Source organism: Lentinula edodes (genome assembly GCF_021015755.1).
Source record: "Lentinula edodes strain Le(Bin) 0899 ss11 chromosome Unknown C8R40scaffold_11, whole genome shotgun sequence".
Lineage (NCBI taxonomy): Eukaryota > Fungi > Basidiomycota > Agaricomycetes > Agaricales > Omphalotaceae > Lentinula > Lentinula edodes.
The window spans coordinates 662,808-679,069 of record NW_025764317.1 but is presented as its reverse complement, the minus strand read 5'-3'; the positions used below and the strand labels follow the sequence as shown (position 1 = coordinate 679,069).

The following is a 16,262-nucleotide window of genomic DNA, read 5'->3' as shown; positions in this document are numbered from 1 at the left end:
CATGCACCCTACGCCATGAACTTGCTTTCGAGCTTTATCCAAAACGAAGACCTTCGTCAAACCTTGAGGTAAAGACCAGTCAAGAAGACCAACGTTGACACTTACTCACCAAGTCTGAATCACAACACCCCGAGGGGAAGCCTCACGATCGGCCTAAGCTCCGCCTCCAAAAGCTCACTGACACCGATATAGAAACAGAGCAGAGCGCCGATGATACCGAATACTCCTCCGGCTTTCTGGACTCTGAGGGAGAGACTGGAATTTAGTATGGGGATCAAGGAAGAGGTATTAGCTATATGGGAAACCGCATGCGCAGATCGTAGCCTGCAGAAAAGGAGGAAGCTACTTACATTGGCATACCGGCGAGACTGTATTGCGAGGTGCTGAGGATGACGAGGGTGATGAAGATAGTAGAGAGCATGACAGTGAGGGCGAGATTTCGACGAATGACGACGAATCTGTGAAATGATAATTTTAACTTGGAAGGTTACAGAAATAGTCGAAGGATCCGAGGAGGAGCGGACACAAGCCGAAGGAGAAATTAAACGAAATGAATACGGAGAAGAAACAAGGCAACGAAGGAAAATAAAGAGATGGGGATAGACATCTTGAAGGAAAGGTTACAAGCTTACAAGAAAAAGGCAGTCACTATCGTCCAAGTAATCAAGTATAACCCCAAGGCGTGACTCAACTCCAAAGGATCTTCGTACGCAGCGAGGATACCAGAGGCAGGAATGAAGATCGTAGCATATGACATCCAGAAGCTGCCGTAAAGCGAGAATACTATGGAAAGGGCGGCCAATGGGATAAATGTAAAGGAAAGCAAAAAGGCACAAGAAACTTACGAGTAGCGTTGAAAACATTTCCTCTGGGGTACTCCCACATTCCTGCCATGAATTGGGAAAGACCACCTGTGAAGACCGCCTGGAATAGCATTCAATAAATTACATATTTCGCGGAATTAAAAACCTTATACGCACCATACTCACTAACACCTCGGGATGTTCTACGCCTCCAGCTTGAACATTGAACAACGAAAGTAGGAGTGCAGTCGCTGCGAAAGAAATAGCGCCACTACGATTTTCAATAGGAGATCAGCTCAGAAAAAGATTTTGAGAACAAAAATGACTGACGCAGGACCAGGACTGGCGATCCTCCCGTTCCCTGAGGTGGTCCTCCCGAAACTATGTCCATGGGACATAATCGGGATCGTCGAGCTTCCTCCGGTACTAGGAGAAGGTCCATGGCCACTGCATTCCTTGACGTTGATCCAGCCTCGCTCAACGTCGGTGTAGGTCGAAGGAGAGATAGATTCACGGTCGGCGAGCATGATTTGGCTTGTTGACATGATGTTGATGGACGTTAGATGGTTGAACCGTGTCGACTGAGATGAAGGTCGTCCTTGGAAAGAGGATCGCAATTCAACACCCGGTGATTCCAATAATGCATGGCTTGAGATGCTTTATATACCCTGTTCAGCTTGAACCGCTGTATATCCCAAATTAGACATCGGGACGTCGGAGCAAGAAGGAAGTTGAGCAAAGCGACGAGTCACAATGCGACGCCGAACTTGCGAACTTTCTTCTAGAGTTTAAACCAGAGATATGGTCCAATGATATGGCCTAGAGCATAGCATTAGTTTGAGCGAACGAGGTTGTGAGCAAGATCTTCGATGGATATCCTATACTTACTCACCAGACCTTGCAGAAGATCGCGTCTCTTTCAACTTCTCTGAACTTCAAACCTTAGGGGTTCTTCCAGGCCTGCATCACAAGTTTTTGCGGGGATTTGCTCAAATTTGGATGACTTGCTCAACAAAATAACGGCCGAAGCGCGGGTTTAGTCGTCTGGATGGAGATCTGGAAAGCCTTTCAAGCATTCGAGTTTCATTCAGGAGTAGAGGCGCACTAAATTGAGTGGCAGAGGAAGATCATAACCTCTGAGTTTACGGTTGAAGGATAGGGAAGATTGAAGTTTGTTCCATAGCCGCGGTCCTGGTGTATCACTGTCCAAGGACTCTAAAATTCAGCGCATATGGACGAAGGAAGAGAGTGTTGGCGTAAGCTCGTCCCGGAAGTTCCGGATATTGACTGGTCTGTGCGCTTCATGTAAAGTTTTGACGAATCCATTTTGGTGAGTAAGTCAGTGACTCTACAATAATTAGGCCTAAAGCAGACCCCTCCAAGGAGGCAGACGTTGAAAATCAAGAATCCTCGCTAGAAGAGCATTCATCTTGACCATATTCTGGCGGAACCCACAAGAGGTGCATATGGTATCAGATTCTACGCTATGTATTTGCCAGATATATTCTCTTGTGTGAGCTGAACGAGCTACAGGACAACTACCGGTCCGTTGAGGGGGTCCAACAGATGTTTGGAGTTTAAATCTACCTCCATTTCTCAACTCACATCAGACAAGATCAGACACTGCTTGTAGTGGAGGAACACCATGGAACACCGTTATTTTTTCGAGCCATCGGGGGGCAAGTTGGGAAGCGTGAATTTAGCGGATGAAACAAGTCATTCCTGAATCTACACACAGTCCATTTTTACCAGATTAGCATTGCACAGGCATTGCATGTGCTTCACGAAATGTGAGTATCCGATATGCTACCTTATGTGTGCCTTAGTTGAGCCTTTTTGAGGAATTGATGCGGAAAATGTGTAAGTCAGGACTCAGGGGGTCTTTTGATGGCTCGTCAGTCCTGGACTCCTGGTGTGAAGGTGCCCGAGCTTCCGTAGGCTTAGGCGTCGGATATATGCGCGTTTTTATAGGACGTGAAAAACACTGAGCAGAGGGTATTTCGGTACATAGTGAGTAGAGCGAGAGGCAAGGGGTGCGAGAGAGAGAACGAGGCTCATTCTGATACTTCCATAGAACTCGATGAACAATGGGCAATGACATTGACAGGCAATAATCCCTGCTGCCACGACAACGGCTGGTAAAAAGTTGACAGATTTGTATCAGCATCAGCTCCGACCTGATATCTCCAGCGGTTATTTCAGGTTACTCAAAATAAGGTATATAAACTGATCCCTCTTCTTCTACATTCCCTCAGAGCTGGCCTCTTCTCGCAATCAACCTGCAGGTCACTTGACAAACTCATCCTACTTAAAAAAAACTTCGTCGACAATGGTTTACTCTCGTTCAGTTCTTACAGCTGTCGTCGCTATCGGAGTTGCCTCTTCTGCTCTCGCTGTTCCACTGCCGTCTTCTGATGCTCTCGGTCGCACGGTGTCAGTGTCGGGGACAGTGATAGCGCCTACCGTGGACGCTCGTGAATTGGAATTATCCGTCTTCGAGGATGATGAATGGGTAAGATTCTTGTAATTTATTGGCACGTCGTCTATACTGACTATGGCTCTGTTGTAGCATCCCCATCCCCTCGAGCGTTTGGGTGTGGAAGATCACATTGACGAGGATCCCACCCCGTTTTTGAGCAATGAAAATGTGTATATTCCCATTTTTAGCTACTATATCTCACCTACTGACCTACGTATCAGCCTCAGCTCAAGACTGACATTCAGACGCTGGTCGGTGTTGCAACAGCTTCAGAACATCTTGCCGACATTGTCCGTAATATATATTCCTTTCTTACCCATTTAATTATCAGGCTCACGAAAACACTCGTCTTTATAGATCACTGATGATCATAGGATACTAGCTCACTCTGATCCTATGAGCGTGCTACCCAAGGTTTGTCCAGTTCCTACTTAACCGCTCGACCGTTTACTTGACTTGAAGTGCACGCCATAGGCCGAGGAAAAGTCCCTCTCATTATCGTTCGATATGGTGGGCCCTGCACCTGGGTTTTCTCCTGTCCACATGGAGCGACGAAACACTATGACCGATGAAGAGGCCAAATCGTACTTGGAGAAATTAGAGTATCAGGTTCGATGGACCCAGTTCCTTTGGTTTCGCAATATACCAATGAGGGCAGAGAACCTGGAGAATTCGAATGATTGGGCAGATTTCGAGCAAAAGCCAGGGGTCAAAGAGTTCATTGATCGAACCACCACACAGAGGAATTTACCTGATTTTCCAAAGTTTGTCGAGGCCTACTTTGCATGTGTAAAGAACAAGCTCTTACCATGGTGCTCAGCTTGATTATCATGCATAAGTATACTACATAATAACATTGAGCTATATTTTTGATTCGATAAATTTTGGAAAGCCACTGATACAATAAGTGTGCATCGTACTGGACTAGTCAGAAATTCAGATACACATCATTAAAGTACAGAACGAAACACAATGTCTTTGGGGCATGGATTCCGACTCGGAGGCAATATACTGAATTTGATTGGCATGGTCACTTTAATGTGGGATTTCTGGTGCCAAGGACGATGCAAACTGCACCTGGGTGAATGGGTTTAGTATGTTTGGCAACGATACGTGAGTGTGCTGAAAAGTAGGAATGAAACTTGTATGAGGTGCCACAGCGTTCTAGGAGCCGATTTCAACTTGTTCTTGGCTGGTTAAATGGTTCTGAGGTGGCAGTAAATGTTAGAGATGGGTGGGGGTTGTTGGTCTAAGGGGTAGGCAAAGGGCATGAATGAGGCATTGCCAAATATGTTTAGGAGAAGATTTGACAGGGCAATGTCAGAGCCGTATCACTCAGGGCACACTTTGCCCAGCGCAGCCCGGCAATTGCATCAGGAAAACCGTCCCCTTGAAATATGAGACAATTACATGAAATTTTCGAAAAGTGTGACAAACCAATCCTAGATTTTCAAAATTTCTGATATTTCTCAAATGTCATACAAAATCAATCTATTTAGAAACTTGTTTGACATATTTCTGAACTATATAGGTATAATAGTCCTCATTAAAACTGAAGTTCACATAGTGAACAAATTAATAAGCCAAGAGCTTCTTTGCATTGTCTTTAATTTTTCTCTCCAATGTAAACTTCAAGATCAATCAAATAATGTATGCTGATATACCACTAAGTCATGCAGAGATCCAAGGGTCTATAGCTAAGCAGTAAAAAGTAGACACATATGTAGCTAAATGATGTGCAAGCATTATCACCCAGAATCATACAGTTTTGAGGATGTCAGAATGCTCTACAAAATAATCTATGTCATATTGAAGTATGTGTGGATGTCAGTGAAAGGACTGACAAGAAATGAAGGGCTTTGGTCTAATACTGACTCATATGACCATGTAGATGGTACTACTCCACCCCACTTGGGGTACAGATGTACACTTTGTTGTATCATCTCTACAGAAATCACAGATGCAGCTCGAGAGCCATCTCTGTTGAAAAGTGGTTTTACACGGTAAAGATGACTATGAGGTTCTGGTTTATGAGAGAATTTTGTAAACCATTCAACATATGCTAAATGTGTAGGCAGCACAATACCCTTGGGAAGAATTAGACGAGCAAGGTGCCGAGATGGAATTGAAAAAATGACTCGAATATGACCAACTTGTAATCCTAGGACCAATTAAGAGTCCAGTGATAAAGAGTATAGAAATTGTGCCTACCTTGGAAAAAGTCCAAGTCACCAGTATCAACCTTTGGCTGAACTTGGATCAGTGCTGCATCATGTGTGATTTGGCCATGTGAATTATAACGACAAGGATGTGCAGCTACAACATCAAGGGTCTTAGTTCCATATAAGTCCTCATTCCTGAATTTGATCCTATGCCAGACTGGTACACTTTGGAATGGAAGTGAAAGAAAAGTTGTCATATCCTCAATTTGACCAATAGTAGTAGACTGAGGATCACTGTGCTGAACAATGAACATTTTCAATGCATACTCAAAATTACATGCTCCATAGCCCCGTTGGTCTGGCCCTATTTGCATGAGCTTTGAGAATGATACCATTTTTCGAGTAGGGAACTTTGTCAGAACATGTGTTAAGCTACACTGCATATCCTGTAATGATCTTTGGGAACCTGGAAAGTCATAGCGGACACCTGGGACAATAAAGGGTATGCTTTGAGGATTGAGACCCCTCTGAAACTTGCACCATGAAAGGTAATTGGTGTGTTGTACAACCTTTTCATGTTGTTGCAGCCATTTTGTCATTTGAGAATACTCATCCTTCCGGTTTGAAGCTTGGTATGCATCCTTTGTGAAGTCAATATGGAGACGTTCTGTGGTTTCTGTATTATAGTTATCAGAAGTACCAAAGAGCTTGAACCCAGGGACAAAATGGCATAGATAGTGAATTTTAGGAAAATTGAAATGTTCTCAAGCCCCAAGCTCAATGAAAATATCTTTGTTGGCATGAAAGGTGGAAAGAGAGGTTTCAACCATGGTCAAAGATTCATCACTGTGAATAGGATGACATGACAAATACAAAAAGTCAAGTAATGCACGGGTTGCAATCAAGAGGCGATTTGATTGTGATGTAGTCTTTCTGGGTATATCAGTGACCAAAGCAAGAAGGAAGGTGCACATCTGCTTATGCTCAGTACCACTGACCCGTGAAAGTGTGGTAATACCTTTGTGGAAATGGCGGATTCCATGTCTTGCTGGGAGTTGTCGAACACGTGCATCAACTTCATCAGCCCCAACAATGGTTGTGATCCATACAATCAGATGTTTCATTACTCCTTGATACATTTGGTGGAGAATATCTAGTGTTATTGAGTGGAAAATGTCTGTATAAGGAAGGTCCTCCCAGAAAGGATGTTGAATGGGCTTCATATCAGCATCACTACAGTGCTTTGTCCATTCAGCAGTGTTGATTAGCTTAGCAGCTTGAACAGCTTCAATAGGATCACAAAGCTCTGCAGAGCAGGGATAATCACCAAGCTGATCTTTTGAGACTGTGCACACAGGACTGGTACCATAATAACTACATGTCACAAGCATCTGCTCTGGATAGTCACCAATATAAGCAGCAAGAATTGGATGGCAACGCCGTCTAAACACCCTCAATTTCTTGTATGCCATTTTCCATCATATTGTGTAATGCTTTCCTTATATCTATACCTTCATAGGTCCGAAGTATCAGAACAGATTCTTCCTCTGATGACAGTGACTATTGACTTTAAATAACTAAGGCTCCGAGTATTAACTTTCCGGAATAGAACAACTTCTCCCAACAAAGCACAAATGTGCAAAGAAGACTTTAGAGCCAGAACCAGAACCAGAACAAGATGATGAAAATGAAAGCAACACGTCTGAATATGAGGACGAACTTGACGCAGAGGCAGAGATTGAAGGAGAGCGTGAAGACGATGCACAGGCATCAAATTATATTCAAGCTGAGGTACGTAATCAACAATGAGAGATAGTTCTTGTTTTTGATTTTTGTTAAGGCCATTCAGTTCTCATATGGCACGTTTAAATTATGTACAGTATATTTGGATGCTCGATAATCATACTCGCACAGCTAATTCTACTTCTCGCTCTGGATCTGGTCATTCAACTCAATCATTCTTACCCACTTTGCCTGGTGAATTAGGAGAGAACAAGGTACATGCACAGTTGCATCTAATTATCATTTGTTCTGACCATGAATACATTACAGCTGACACTCAAGAAGGCAACTCGTCATCAAGCACAGAAATTACGATCTGAGGTGTGTCATGATTTATAGCCTCTTGCTCCACTAATTCTTTCTCAGCTTCCTCAAGTTCGTTCCCATCCACTTCCTATTACCCACACCGCTGCTACCACCGCCATTAATCAGCTCCCTCAAGTTCGTTCACGTCCACTTCCTATTACCAACACCGCCGCTCCCACCGCCGTTACTCAAGTTCATTCCCGTTCACTTTCTATTACCCACGCTGCCAATCCCACCACTGTCAGTCAGCTCGACACTGCTCCGGCCGCTCCAGCGTGGCTGGAATGCACAAACATTCACGTCATCAAAAAGGTTCGAACATTCACTCTTGCTAAGACTGGGCAACCGCCAGTAATGCTTCAAATCATTGACAAATCCATTGCATATGGGAAACTGCAAATGATTTTCAATCACGAATACTCGCCGCTTCATACATTCAAAATCAAACAGCTGGCACACGCGTGTCTCATGGAGATGGCTGAAAGGTCAGGTCACAATGGCAATAATGATGTCTGTGACCGGCTTGAGCATGGAGACCACGATTCATACAGTATTCCCTTGGTAACCTATGTGAGCTACTACCTTTACTCTAACACTGGCAATAACATCTCTTCACAGGTCAGTAGACGCATTGGAAATGAACGTGCTGATCTCAAGGCTCATTCTTCAACCATCCTTCAAGCATTTGGATTGGTAAACCATGCAGGTCATCTCGAAGCAGGTGCGTTGGCTTGCAGACGCACCTACTATTATCCTGAAATGTCCAATGGGATGGTGAGTGCCGAAAACACTTTCCAATGTATTTTTATTGATTCATGATCCAAAGCCAGACTACAGGAAGCCTTTCGAACACCCTGTCTTCGCCAGTTTTCTGCGGGAAGCTTTTTTTTTCATCAACTTACTACAGCAGCATTGTCAGGCGGAACTTTCATCTATTCAAATCTTTGAACTCCGAGAAGTCAGAAGAGCTTGAGGTAACCAAAGGTATGGTAGCTCTTGCAGCTGTGGCGGTACATCATTTCTCATTTTTACCATTCTATCATTAATTACTTGCTTTCCATGCTTGCTTACATGATTATTTGACAGGAATGAAGAGCAGCTTTCCGGCTCCCGAACTCGATGGTGTTCGGGGTTTGGTGATCGACATTCTGGAAGGGATTGAAAGTAGGAACCATTCAAAGTACCACAGGCTCATGCACAAGATTTTTGTGGAAGCGACATGAGCTTTCATTGATGTGATGATTAACGGTAGCTCATTATCAAAATTTCTAGCGGGAATTCAATGACGGCTCAAGATGGCTGGTGCAATCAGCAACACCTTGATGCTGTTGATTGGGATGCTATTGAGAACAGCGATGATGAATCTCATGTCTACCCCAACCCCGTAGGAGACTCTGAAGATGTTGCATCGGTACATTCTGGAAATAGTCATCATACTGAAGCCTCAACTACTCCTGATCTTGTTACTATCAGTACACCATCGGATTAACATTATCCTCTCTCCTTACCTAGTTCTCATTTTTAATCTCTCGTTAATTTCAAAGACCATAATACGTACTGCCTCTGATAATTAATATGCTGATTTTACTTCATTCAATGAACTTTGAATATAACTAAACCAATGACACGCCTAAATTTTGGCTAGACGTCTATGCTGTGAATTGTGACATTTTCACGCATAGATTTGTATTGAGAGGACTGTAATTGAGACCCAGATTGACAGTCAAAGTCAATACTGAATCAGTCCAATAAGTTGAAGGGACCATATACCCATACTACCACAACTTGGTTAGTTTACCCATCTCCGATACTACCTTCGGATAGCAGTCTACCTGTTTGTCAAGCAGGATTATACCAGACTCGGACTACATCCAAAGGATGACTATTCACATATGACATACCCAGGGTATTCTTATTGGACCTTACACTGGCAGGAATTTGGAAGAACTTACTCAAGTGACCATGAACCAAGGATTGACTCAAAATGACTTTCTAGAACTCAGGAATTATCAAATACTCCTTCTAGAACGAGATCATGCATTAATCTAAAAGGCTGCGATTTAGTCTAATAGACCAATCAAGTTGCATGGTTGAGGAAAATGACTAGAAGAACGATCGAAGTACTGCGAGGCTCCGAAGACATATCAAATAAATGTCAAAGAGTCCTGACATAGAAAATATTGAAGAATGCAATTAAAAGAATACTATGTGTAACTCCCTTGATAGAGTATAGGCACAATGGGTGTCTATTGAAAGAGAGAAGCAATTAGTTTAATCCAGATGAATCAGATTAATAGGATTAGAATCGAGGAGAGCTGATTTGCCTCCAGATGAGTTGACAAACAATCGAAGTAAGTGTTGAACAGCAATGACAGCTGAACACCATTTGAGTCATTCTCCAAAACAATTAAATTCAATGAATATTGAAGTACCTACCTATGTTGGGAGGTATACTAGAATCTTGGAACCATTATGGGCCAAATAAGGACATGAAGATTCAAATTAAATGGTATCTGACTGATTGTAGAAGTTTCCTTACGGTTCCGAATGTTTATTGTATTAAATTAATTGTACTGTGTGATTCTATATTCTGTATGTATAAATAGCGATCCGATGTATCTGGAATACAAGTGATTTTGGGACGACGTTGCAGTGCTAATCCGTAAAAAGGAAAGACACACTCCCGCCAGACTGAAACCTCTTCGCTAGCAGCCATTCGGGCCTGGCACTTGTGAGTATAGGAACGTTGTGTTCTGCTCCTTGTGACTGCGAGAAGTATATCCAGTTGTTGGGTATTCTTCAAACTTAGGATCAGTCATTGGTCTTAAGGGCAAATCATGCTGTGTGGTTGTGCCAGCACATAGTTCTAGCCCTCTGTAGGGGTCTGTGTGTTTCGGTTGTTAATTTACTTTGATTCAAACCCCCAATTCTTGATATACCCATATCAATACAATCAAAGCACAAATTGTGCTGAATCTACCTTAATCAAAGGAATATATTGAATCCTTAGAATGATTCAAATTGATTGATCGAAGCTTCTTACTTAGCTCTCAAAGCTTTGCGGAACCTTTGACAACACTACCCCTTGCTATTAAATAAATTTGATAGCAATGAACTTGCATGTTGTGTATTAGATTGGTTGGTTGGAGTGCCCATTTGATTCCTTCCTTTCTCTTTTACACAAAAACGAGGCAAGCTTGTTATCTGGAGCCCACCACGAGGGATGGTTTTGAAGCTACAATTAGCTTGATAAATTAAATTGAACGTTTGTTTGGATTATATTTGATTATTTGGTAGAAGTGTGTTGATCTTTGTGATACCATTTCTGTGAACTGTCAACATTAGTTCATCAGGAAAACTGCGTACTTCAAAGAATTCAGAGAAAGCAGGAGTATTGACACCAGAAGAATATCGCAAAGCAGGAGTTGTATTTGGGAAATCCACGTTCAGCACATCAGCTCAAACGTCCCTATTAAATCCTACAAACAAATCCAGTCGTCCATCCTCTTCTCAAATACCAACAGAAGCATTGCGTGGAAGTTCTGTTTTTAGAGGAACAGGATTATCTATATCTCGAGGAAGATTTACATCTTTACCGAGGAATTTGAAGAAATCTAATCTCGATCCGAAAAGGAAGAGAAAAGAAATTAATCCGATTGATATTGAAGAAGATATAATTGAATTGATTGCTCCAGAGTCAATTTTAACATCTTCTACATCGATTGAATCAACTAGATTGATAGATACGTTAAATCAGACTATCTCTCAAACAAGTAATACGATTGAACCAGTCAAAATGACTACCAATAATTATGAAATGCCTGCGTTGTCAGCTGAAGCTAAGGCTGAGATTGACAAAGCCAATGCGAAACTTCCAAGAAAGTATAAGACTGCGCCATTATTTGATATAACTGATCCAAGTCAAATGATACCATGGTTCGAAGCTACTGAAAGCATATTTGAACATGGAGGAATTACATCTGACGAGGCTAAAGTAAGATTAGCTTTAGAATGGACGTCTTATAAAACAAGACAAGCATTAAGAGTTTTTGATTCAGTAAAGACACTGAATTGGGATCAATTTAAAAAGGATCTGAAGAATATGTTTCCTCAATCTGTAGGAGACGAAAGAGGATCTAGATTATTGCTTGAACAATTGGTCCATCAATTTAATCTGATTGATGCAGGTGAACAGGAGATGATGAGAATCTTCAGACTTCTCTTCGATGTTGAAATGAAAAAGTTGATGGACGAACCAAAAATGATCACGAATAGTGATGCAGTTGTCATGAAGTACGTAGCCCCTATCATTTTCCTTTTCTCACCGTCTCGACGCCTTTACTTGTATGATTACATCACTGTCAAACCCCATCAATTACTGATCCACCTAATCCCCATCATCGATTACTGATCCATCTGTTACCCTTCTCCTTCTACTGGCTTCCGCCACCTTTCTTGTTCCTAAACTGTACAGTATTACATCGTTGTTTCTCGCAGACCGGATTATGTATATATAGCCAACCCTCCACAGCCTGGTCCCTTATCTTGACCCCTCTGTCATTATCTGGGACCAGGTATGTGCTTACTTATTATTACCTATGACTACAATACTCAATATATCTCTGTCATTATCTGGGACCAGTTTGCCTATGCTCCGCTTAGTCGCTCCGCCTTCCTGACCTGCTTAGTCACTCCGCCTCATTGCCCCACTTAGTCACTCCGCCTCTGCCGCTTCGTGACAGCAGTGAGATTGTTCTTGGCACCTATGACTCCCGAAGTAAGGAGAGGCGTGCTAGAAACAGTTGTGAAAGATGTATCAGTTACTTCTATGTCAGATAGACAAAAGGAAGATCCTTTCAAGATTGATGAAGTAATGAATGCGGCTGAGAAGTATATGATTGGGAGTTCATTTGATAACTACTATCAAACAATTTCCATTGCTTCTTTGAGCCCACCAATTAATAACCCTAATTCATTTAGTAGGGGACACATTAATTTGCCGTCTGCTGCAGATGTTCCCAAGACAGATAGGAACTATCTTCAGGTGTTGAAACCCAAAGTAGAAGACAAATTTAAGGATCTGCTGGGAATTAAATTAGAAAGCTTGAATCCAAGGAAATTGACAGAAGAACAACAGCAGATGGTTGCATTTTATAAAGACCTCATGGAGGCAAACATGAAAGAAATAAGAGCTGTGAAGTCATTACAGTCGCACTTCAAAGAAGGAGCGGACATTATGATGCAGTTAACAGCAGTAATGGCACAGATGGCCAAAGAAAATGCTAAAGGAATGATTAATTCAATACCACCGAGTGATCCCTCGAATCAATCTAATAGATTTGAAAGAAATACAACACTGAGAAGTTCAAATGGAACTCAGTGGGCATGTTTCTTGTGCAAGTCGACAGATCATTTTATGAATGAATGTCCACACTTGCTTGAATTTACAAAAAGAGGTTGGATGATGCCTGAAAGAGGTGACTCGAAGCATTACAAATTAAGAGACAATGCTAGGATGCCTTGAGACAATCCAAATATACCTTGGTACAAGAAAATTGAACAAATGGCAAAAGACTTGGGATGGGATCATGCTGAATCCTATTTTGCAAACATGGAAGATGACGAAGATGATAAAGTCATGGACCAGCAGATGAATCCTAATGTCAATCTAGCTGTTTGGATGACAAGAATAGAAGAACTATCAGATAGACTTGGGAATTTGGAAGCACACCAAGAAGATGATGTTCGTGTGTTCAACCAAAATAGTTCGAACGGAAAAAAATAAGTACTCCAATGAAGGAGCAGGATTGGTCCAAGAGAACTTTAAGATCCAATGCTGTTGCTCCGGAGGAAAGTGAGAAAGCAAAACGAAATCAATTTAATGATAATACGAGAAGATTAGTATTTGATGGGGTGCATATACCCAAGAAACCAGGTTTAATACCAGGTAAATTGGTTGAAACGACCAATGGAAATCAGGAAACAGTGAGTACAAACCTGTTGACAAGAAGATTAATCCTATAAAGGCAACATTACCAGATGAATTTAGAATTGAAAGACACATTCATGGTGATCCGTTAATGGAATTACCTGAATTGTCAAAACATCCTAAACCGTTTGTACCTACGGAAAGGTATACGGAAGAAAGGAAAGAGATAATAGACAAGAATCATCCTGAAGGATTTTTGTGGGAACAAGAGAGAAATCTTATGCATGAAATGATGTGTAAACAGGAAGCAGGCTTTGCTTGGCAACCAAGTGATGCTGGAACCTTCAAAAATGAATTCTTTCCACCTGTGAAAGTACCTGTCATTCCACATGAACCGTGGGTTGAAAGGAATATACCAATTCCGCCAGGTATCTTCGAGGATGTCTGCAAAATAATTAAAAGTAAAATTGACTCAGGAATATATGAACCATCGAATGCTACTTATCATTTGAAATGGTTCTGTGTCATTAAGAAAGATGGTAAGAGTCTATGATTAGTACATAGTTTGGAACCTTTGAATGAGGTTACTATCCAACACTCAGGTGTACCTCCTGCAACTGCAGATCTAGCAAGATCCTTCAGTGGAAGATCTTGTGGAGGAACCTTAGATTTATATGTTGGATATGATGAACATGAATTAGATCAATTGTCTAGAGACATGACGATGTTTCAAACACCGTATGGACCACATAGGTTAGTGAAACTACCTATGGGGTGGACAAATTCTGTACCTATATTTCACGACGATGTGACATATATTCTACGAGATGAAATACCACACGTAACAATTCCTTATATTGATGATGTACCTGTAAAAGGACCATCAACTTGATACAAATTACCAGAAGGAGGTTACGAAACTATTCCAGAGAATCCTGGAATTAGACGATTTGTTTGGGAACATTTCCAAAACATGAATAGAGTAATACAACAAATGAAATATGCAGGAGGAACCTTCAGTGGAACCAAAGCATTTCTTTGTTGTAGGACATAGATGTACCTATGAAGGCAGTATGCCAGAAGAACATATTGCTCAAGTGATCCTAGAATGGCCTCCATGTCGTGACAAGACGGAGGTTCGAGCGTTCTTAGGAACTGCAAGTCAATTGAGAATGTTCATTGTGAACTTTGCTAAGAAAGCAGCTCCTTTGACTAAATTGACAAGTAGCGTTCCATTTGAATGGAATGAAAAATGTGACAAAGCAATGGACAAATTGAAGGATGGAATTTGAGACTGTCTAGCTTTAAGACCAATTAATTTTGATTGGGATGTTTACTTAGCAGTGGATACCCCTTACAAAGCTGTGGGATGGTATATCTATCAAATTGATCTGTCTGAGAAGAAGAAGTTCTTCAATTACTTTGGATCAATGACTTTGAATGAACGCGAAGCACGATTCTCGCAATCTAAGAGAGAATTGTATGGCTTGAAATTAGCATTGGAAGCTAGTTATTATCATGTCTATGGATGTAGACGTTTAACAGTGGAAACCGATGCAAGTTATATTAAAGGCATGCTAGACAATCCTAGTTGTGGTCCTAATGCAACCATAAACCGTTGGATTGAGCATGTACGCAACTATCACTTTACATGTGTTTCTTGCCTTGGTACTACAGATTAGGTGTATGGGATATATGGAGCCTGAGAAGTCTACAATCACACTCGAAGAATCACTGGCCATTTTTCTCTACACCTGTGTCACTGGGCTTGCTATAGATCATGTAGCTGAGCAGTTCCAGCACTTGAAGTCCACAATATCTGAGTAATTATCTGTCTGCTACATATCCAATTGAGTGTCTGATATCCTCTGCAGACATTTTCGCAAAATATTGGATATTTTGTCTGGACCCAAATTCTACAACAAATACATGCGCATTCCTGGTCCTCATGATCCTATACCAGATGCAATATTCAATAATCCAAAATATCATCCATTCTTCAAGGATGTGCTCGGTGCAATCAATGGTACACATATCAATTGCACACCGACTGCTGAGAATATACATTCAGCCCGTAATCGGAAGGGCAGTGTTACCCAAAACTGTCTAGCTGCTGTTTCATTTGACATGTGGTTCCTTTTGTTCATTGGCAGATGGGATGGCTGTGCTGCTGATGCAACAATGTATGGCAAAGCCCGTTTAAAGGACTTTCCTATCCCTCCTGGTAAATCATACTTGGCTGATGCAGGCTTTGGTATATGTGATGCACTTCTGGTACCATATTGGAGTGTGCAGTATCATCTAGCAGAATGGGGCCATGCTAATCAGCGGTGAGTGCATTCAAGTAGAACTATCTACCATTGTTAGATTCACTATGAATTTACCAGCCCAAAAAATGCACAGGAGCTTTACAATCTACGCCATGCTTCTGCCCGAAATGTTGTTGAACATATTTTTGGTGTGGTCAAGAAGCGCTGGGCAATTTTGACGACATCACCCCACTATGCGATGGATATACAGGCCCGCATCCCCTCAGCTCTGATTGCTATTCACAACTTTATTTTGGAGCATGATCAGGCAGATCTTGATCGTTGGATTCTTGGTGAACAGGCAGAGGATCCACTTCCAGGCCAACGTTGTCAGCAGGAAATTGATTTTGGATCCCTAGCTACATCGGAGAAAATATCGTGGGCAGAAAAACGGCATGCAGAAATTGCCCGGGATAGATTGGCGAATGAGATGTGGGAAAATTACCTATCCATTCTGGAGGAATACCATAAGCAGGGCGGAGTTGATGCAAT

General features: G+C 41.8%; 4 protein-coding genes across 4 annotated transcripts; 3 read left to right on the top strand and 1 right to left on the bottom strand.

Moving 5' to 3' along the window:
• Nucleotides 1-119: 119 nt before the first annotated feature.
• On the bottom strand, nt 120-1,201 carry C8R40DRAFT_1159926 (FUN34 transmembrane protein; the record flags this gene model as incomplete). Its single annotated transcript, XM_046229949.1, has 6 exons — nt 120-255; nt 351-458; nt 633-783; nt 846-924; nt 981-1,074; nt 1,134-1,201. The coding sequence occupies 6 exons, from the start codon at nt 1,199-1,201 to the stop codon at nt 120-122; spliced, it is 636 nt and encodes a 211-aa protein (XP_046088177.1).
• A 1,931-nt stretch (nt 1,202-3,132) lies between these two features.
• Nucleotides 3,133-4,107, top strand: C8R40DRAFT_1068287 (uncharacterized protein; the record flags this gene model as incomplete). Its single annotated transcript, XM_046225988.1, has 5 exons — nt 3,133-3,315; nt 3,373-3,450; nt 3,504-3,572; nt 3,640-3,696; nt 3,757-4,107. The coding sequence occupies 5 exons, from the start codon at nt 3,133-3,135 to the stop codon at nt 4,105-4,107; spliced, it is 738 nt and encodes a 245-aa protein (XP_046088176.1).
• A 2,767-nt stretch (nt 4,108-6,874) lies between these two features.
• Nucleotides 6,875-9,021, top strand: C8R40DRAFT_1169009 (uncharacterized protein; the record flags this gene model as incomplete). The annotated part of the gene is made up of 8 exons (XM_046231298.1): nt 6,875-6,907; nt 6,964-7,000; nt 7,054-7,235; nt 7,325-7,441; nt 7,497-7,547; nt 7,593-8,306; nt 8,363-8,542; nt 8,785-9,021. The coding sequence occupies 8 exons, from the start codon at nt 6,875-6,877 to the stop codon at nt 9,019-9,021; spliced, it is 1,551 nt and encodes a 516-aa protein (XP_046088175.1).
• A 6,195-nt stretch (nt 9,022-15,216) lies between these two features.
• Nucleotides 15,217-15,546, top strand: C8R40DRAFT_991968 (uncharacterized protein; the record flags this gene model as incomplete). Its single annotated transcript, XM_046236733.1, has 2 exons — nt 15,217-15,284; nt 15,336-15,546. Coding segments are annotated over 2 exons (279 nt in total), but the record flags the coding sequence as incomplete, so codon positions are not given.
• Between the last annotated feature and the right edge of the window lie 716 nt (nt 15,547-16,262).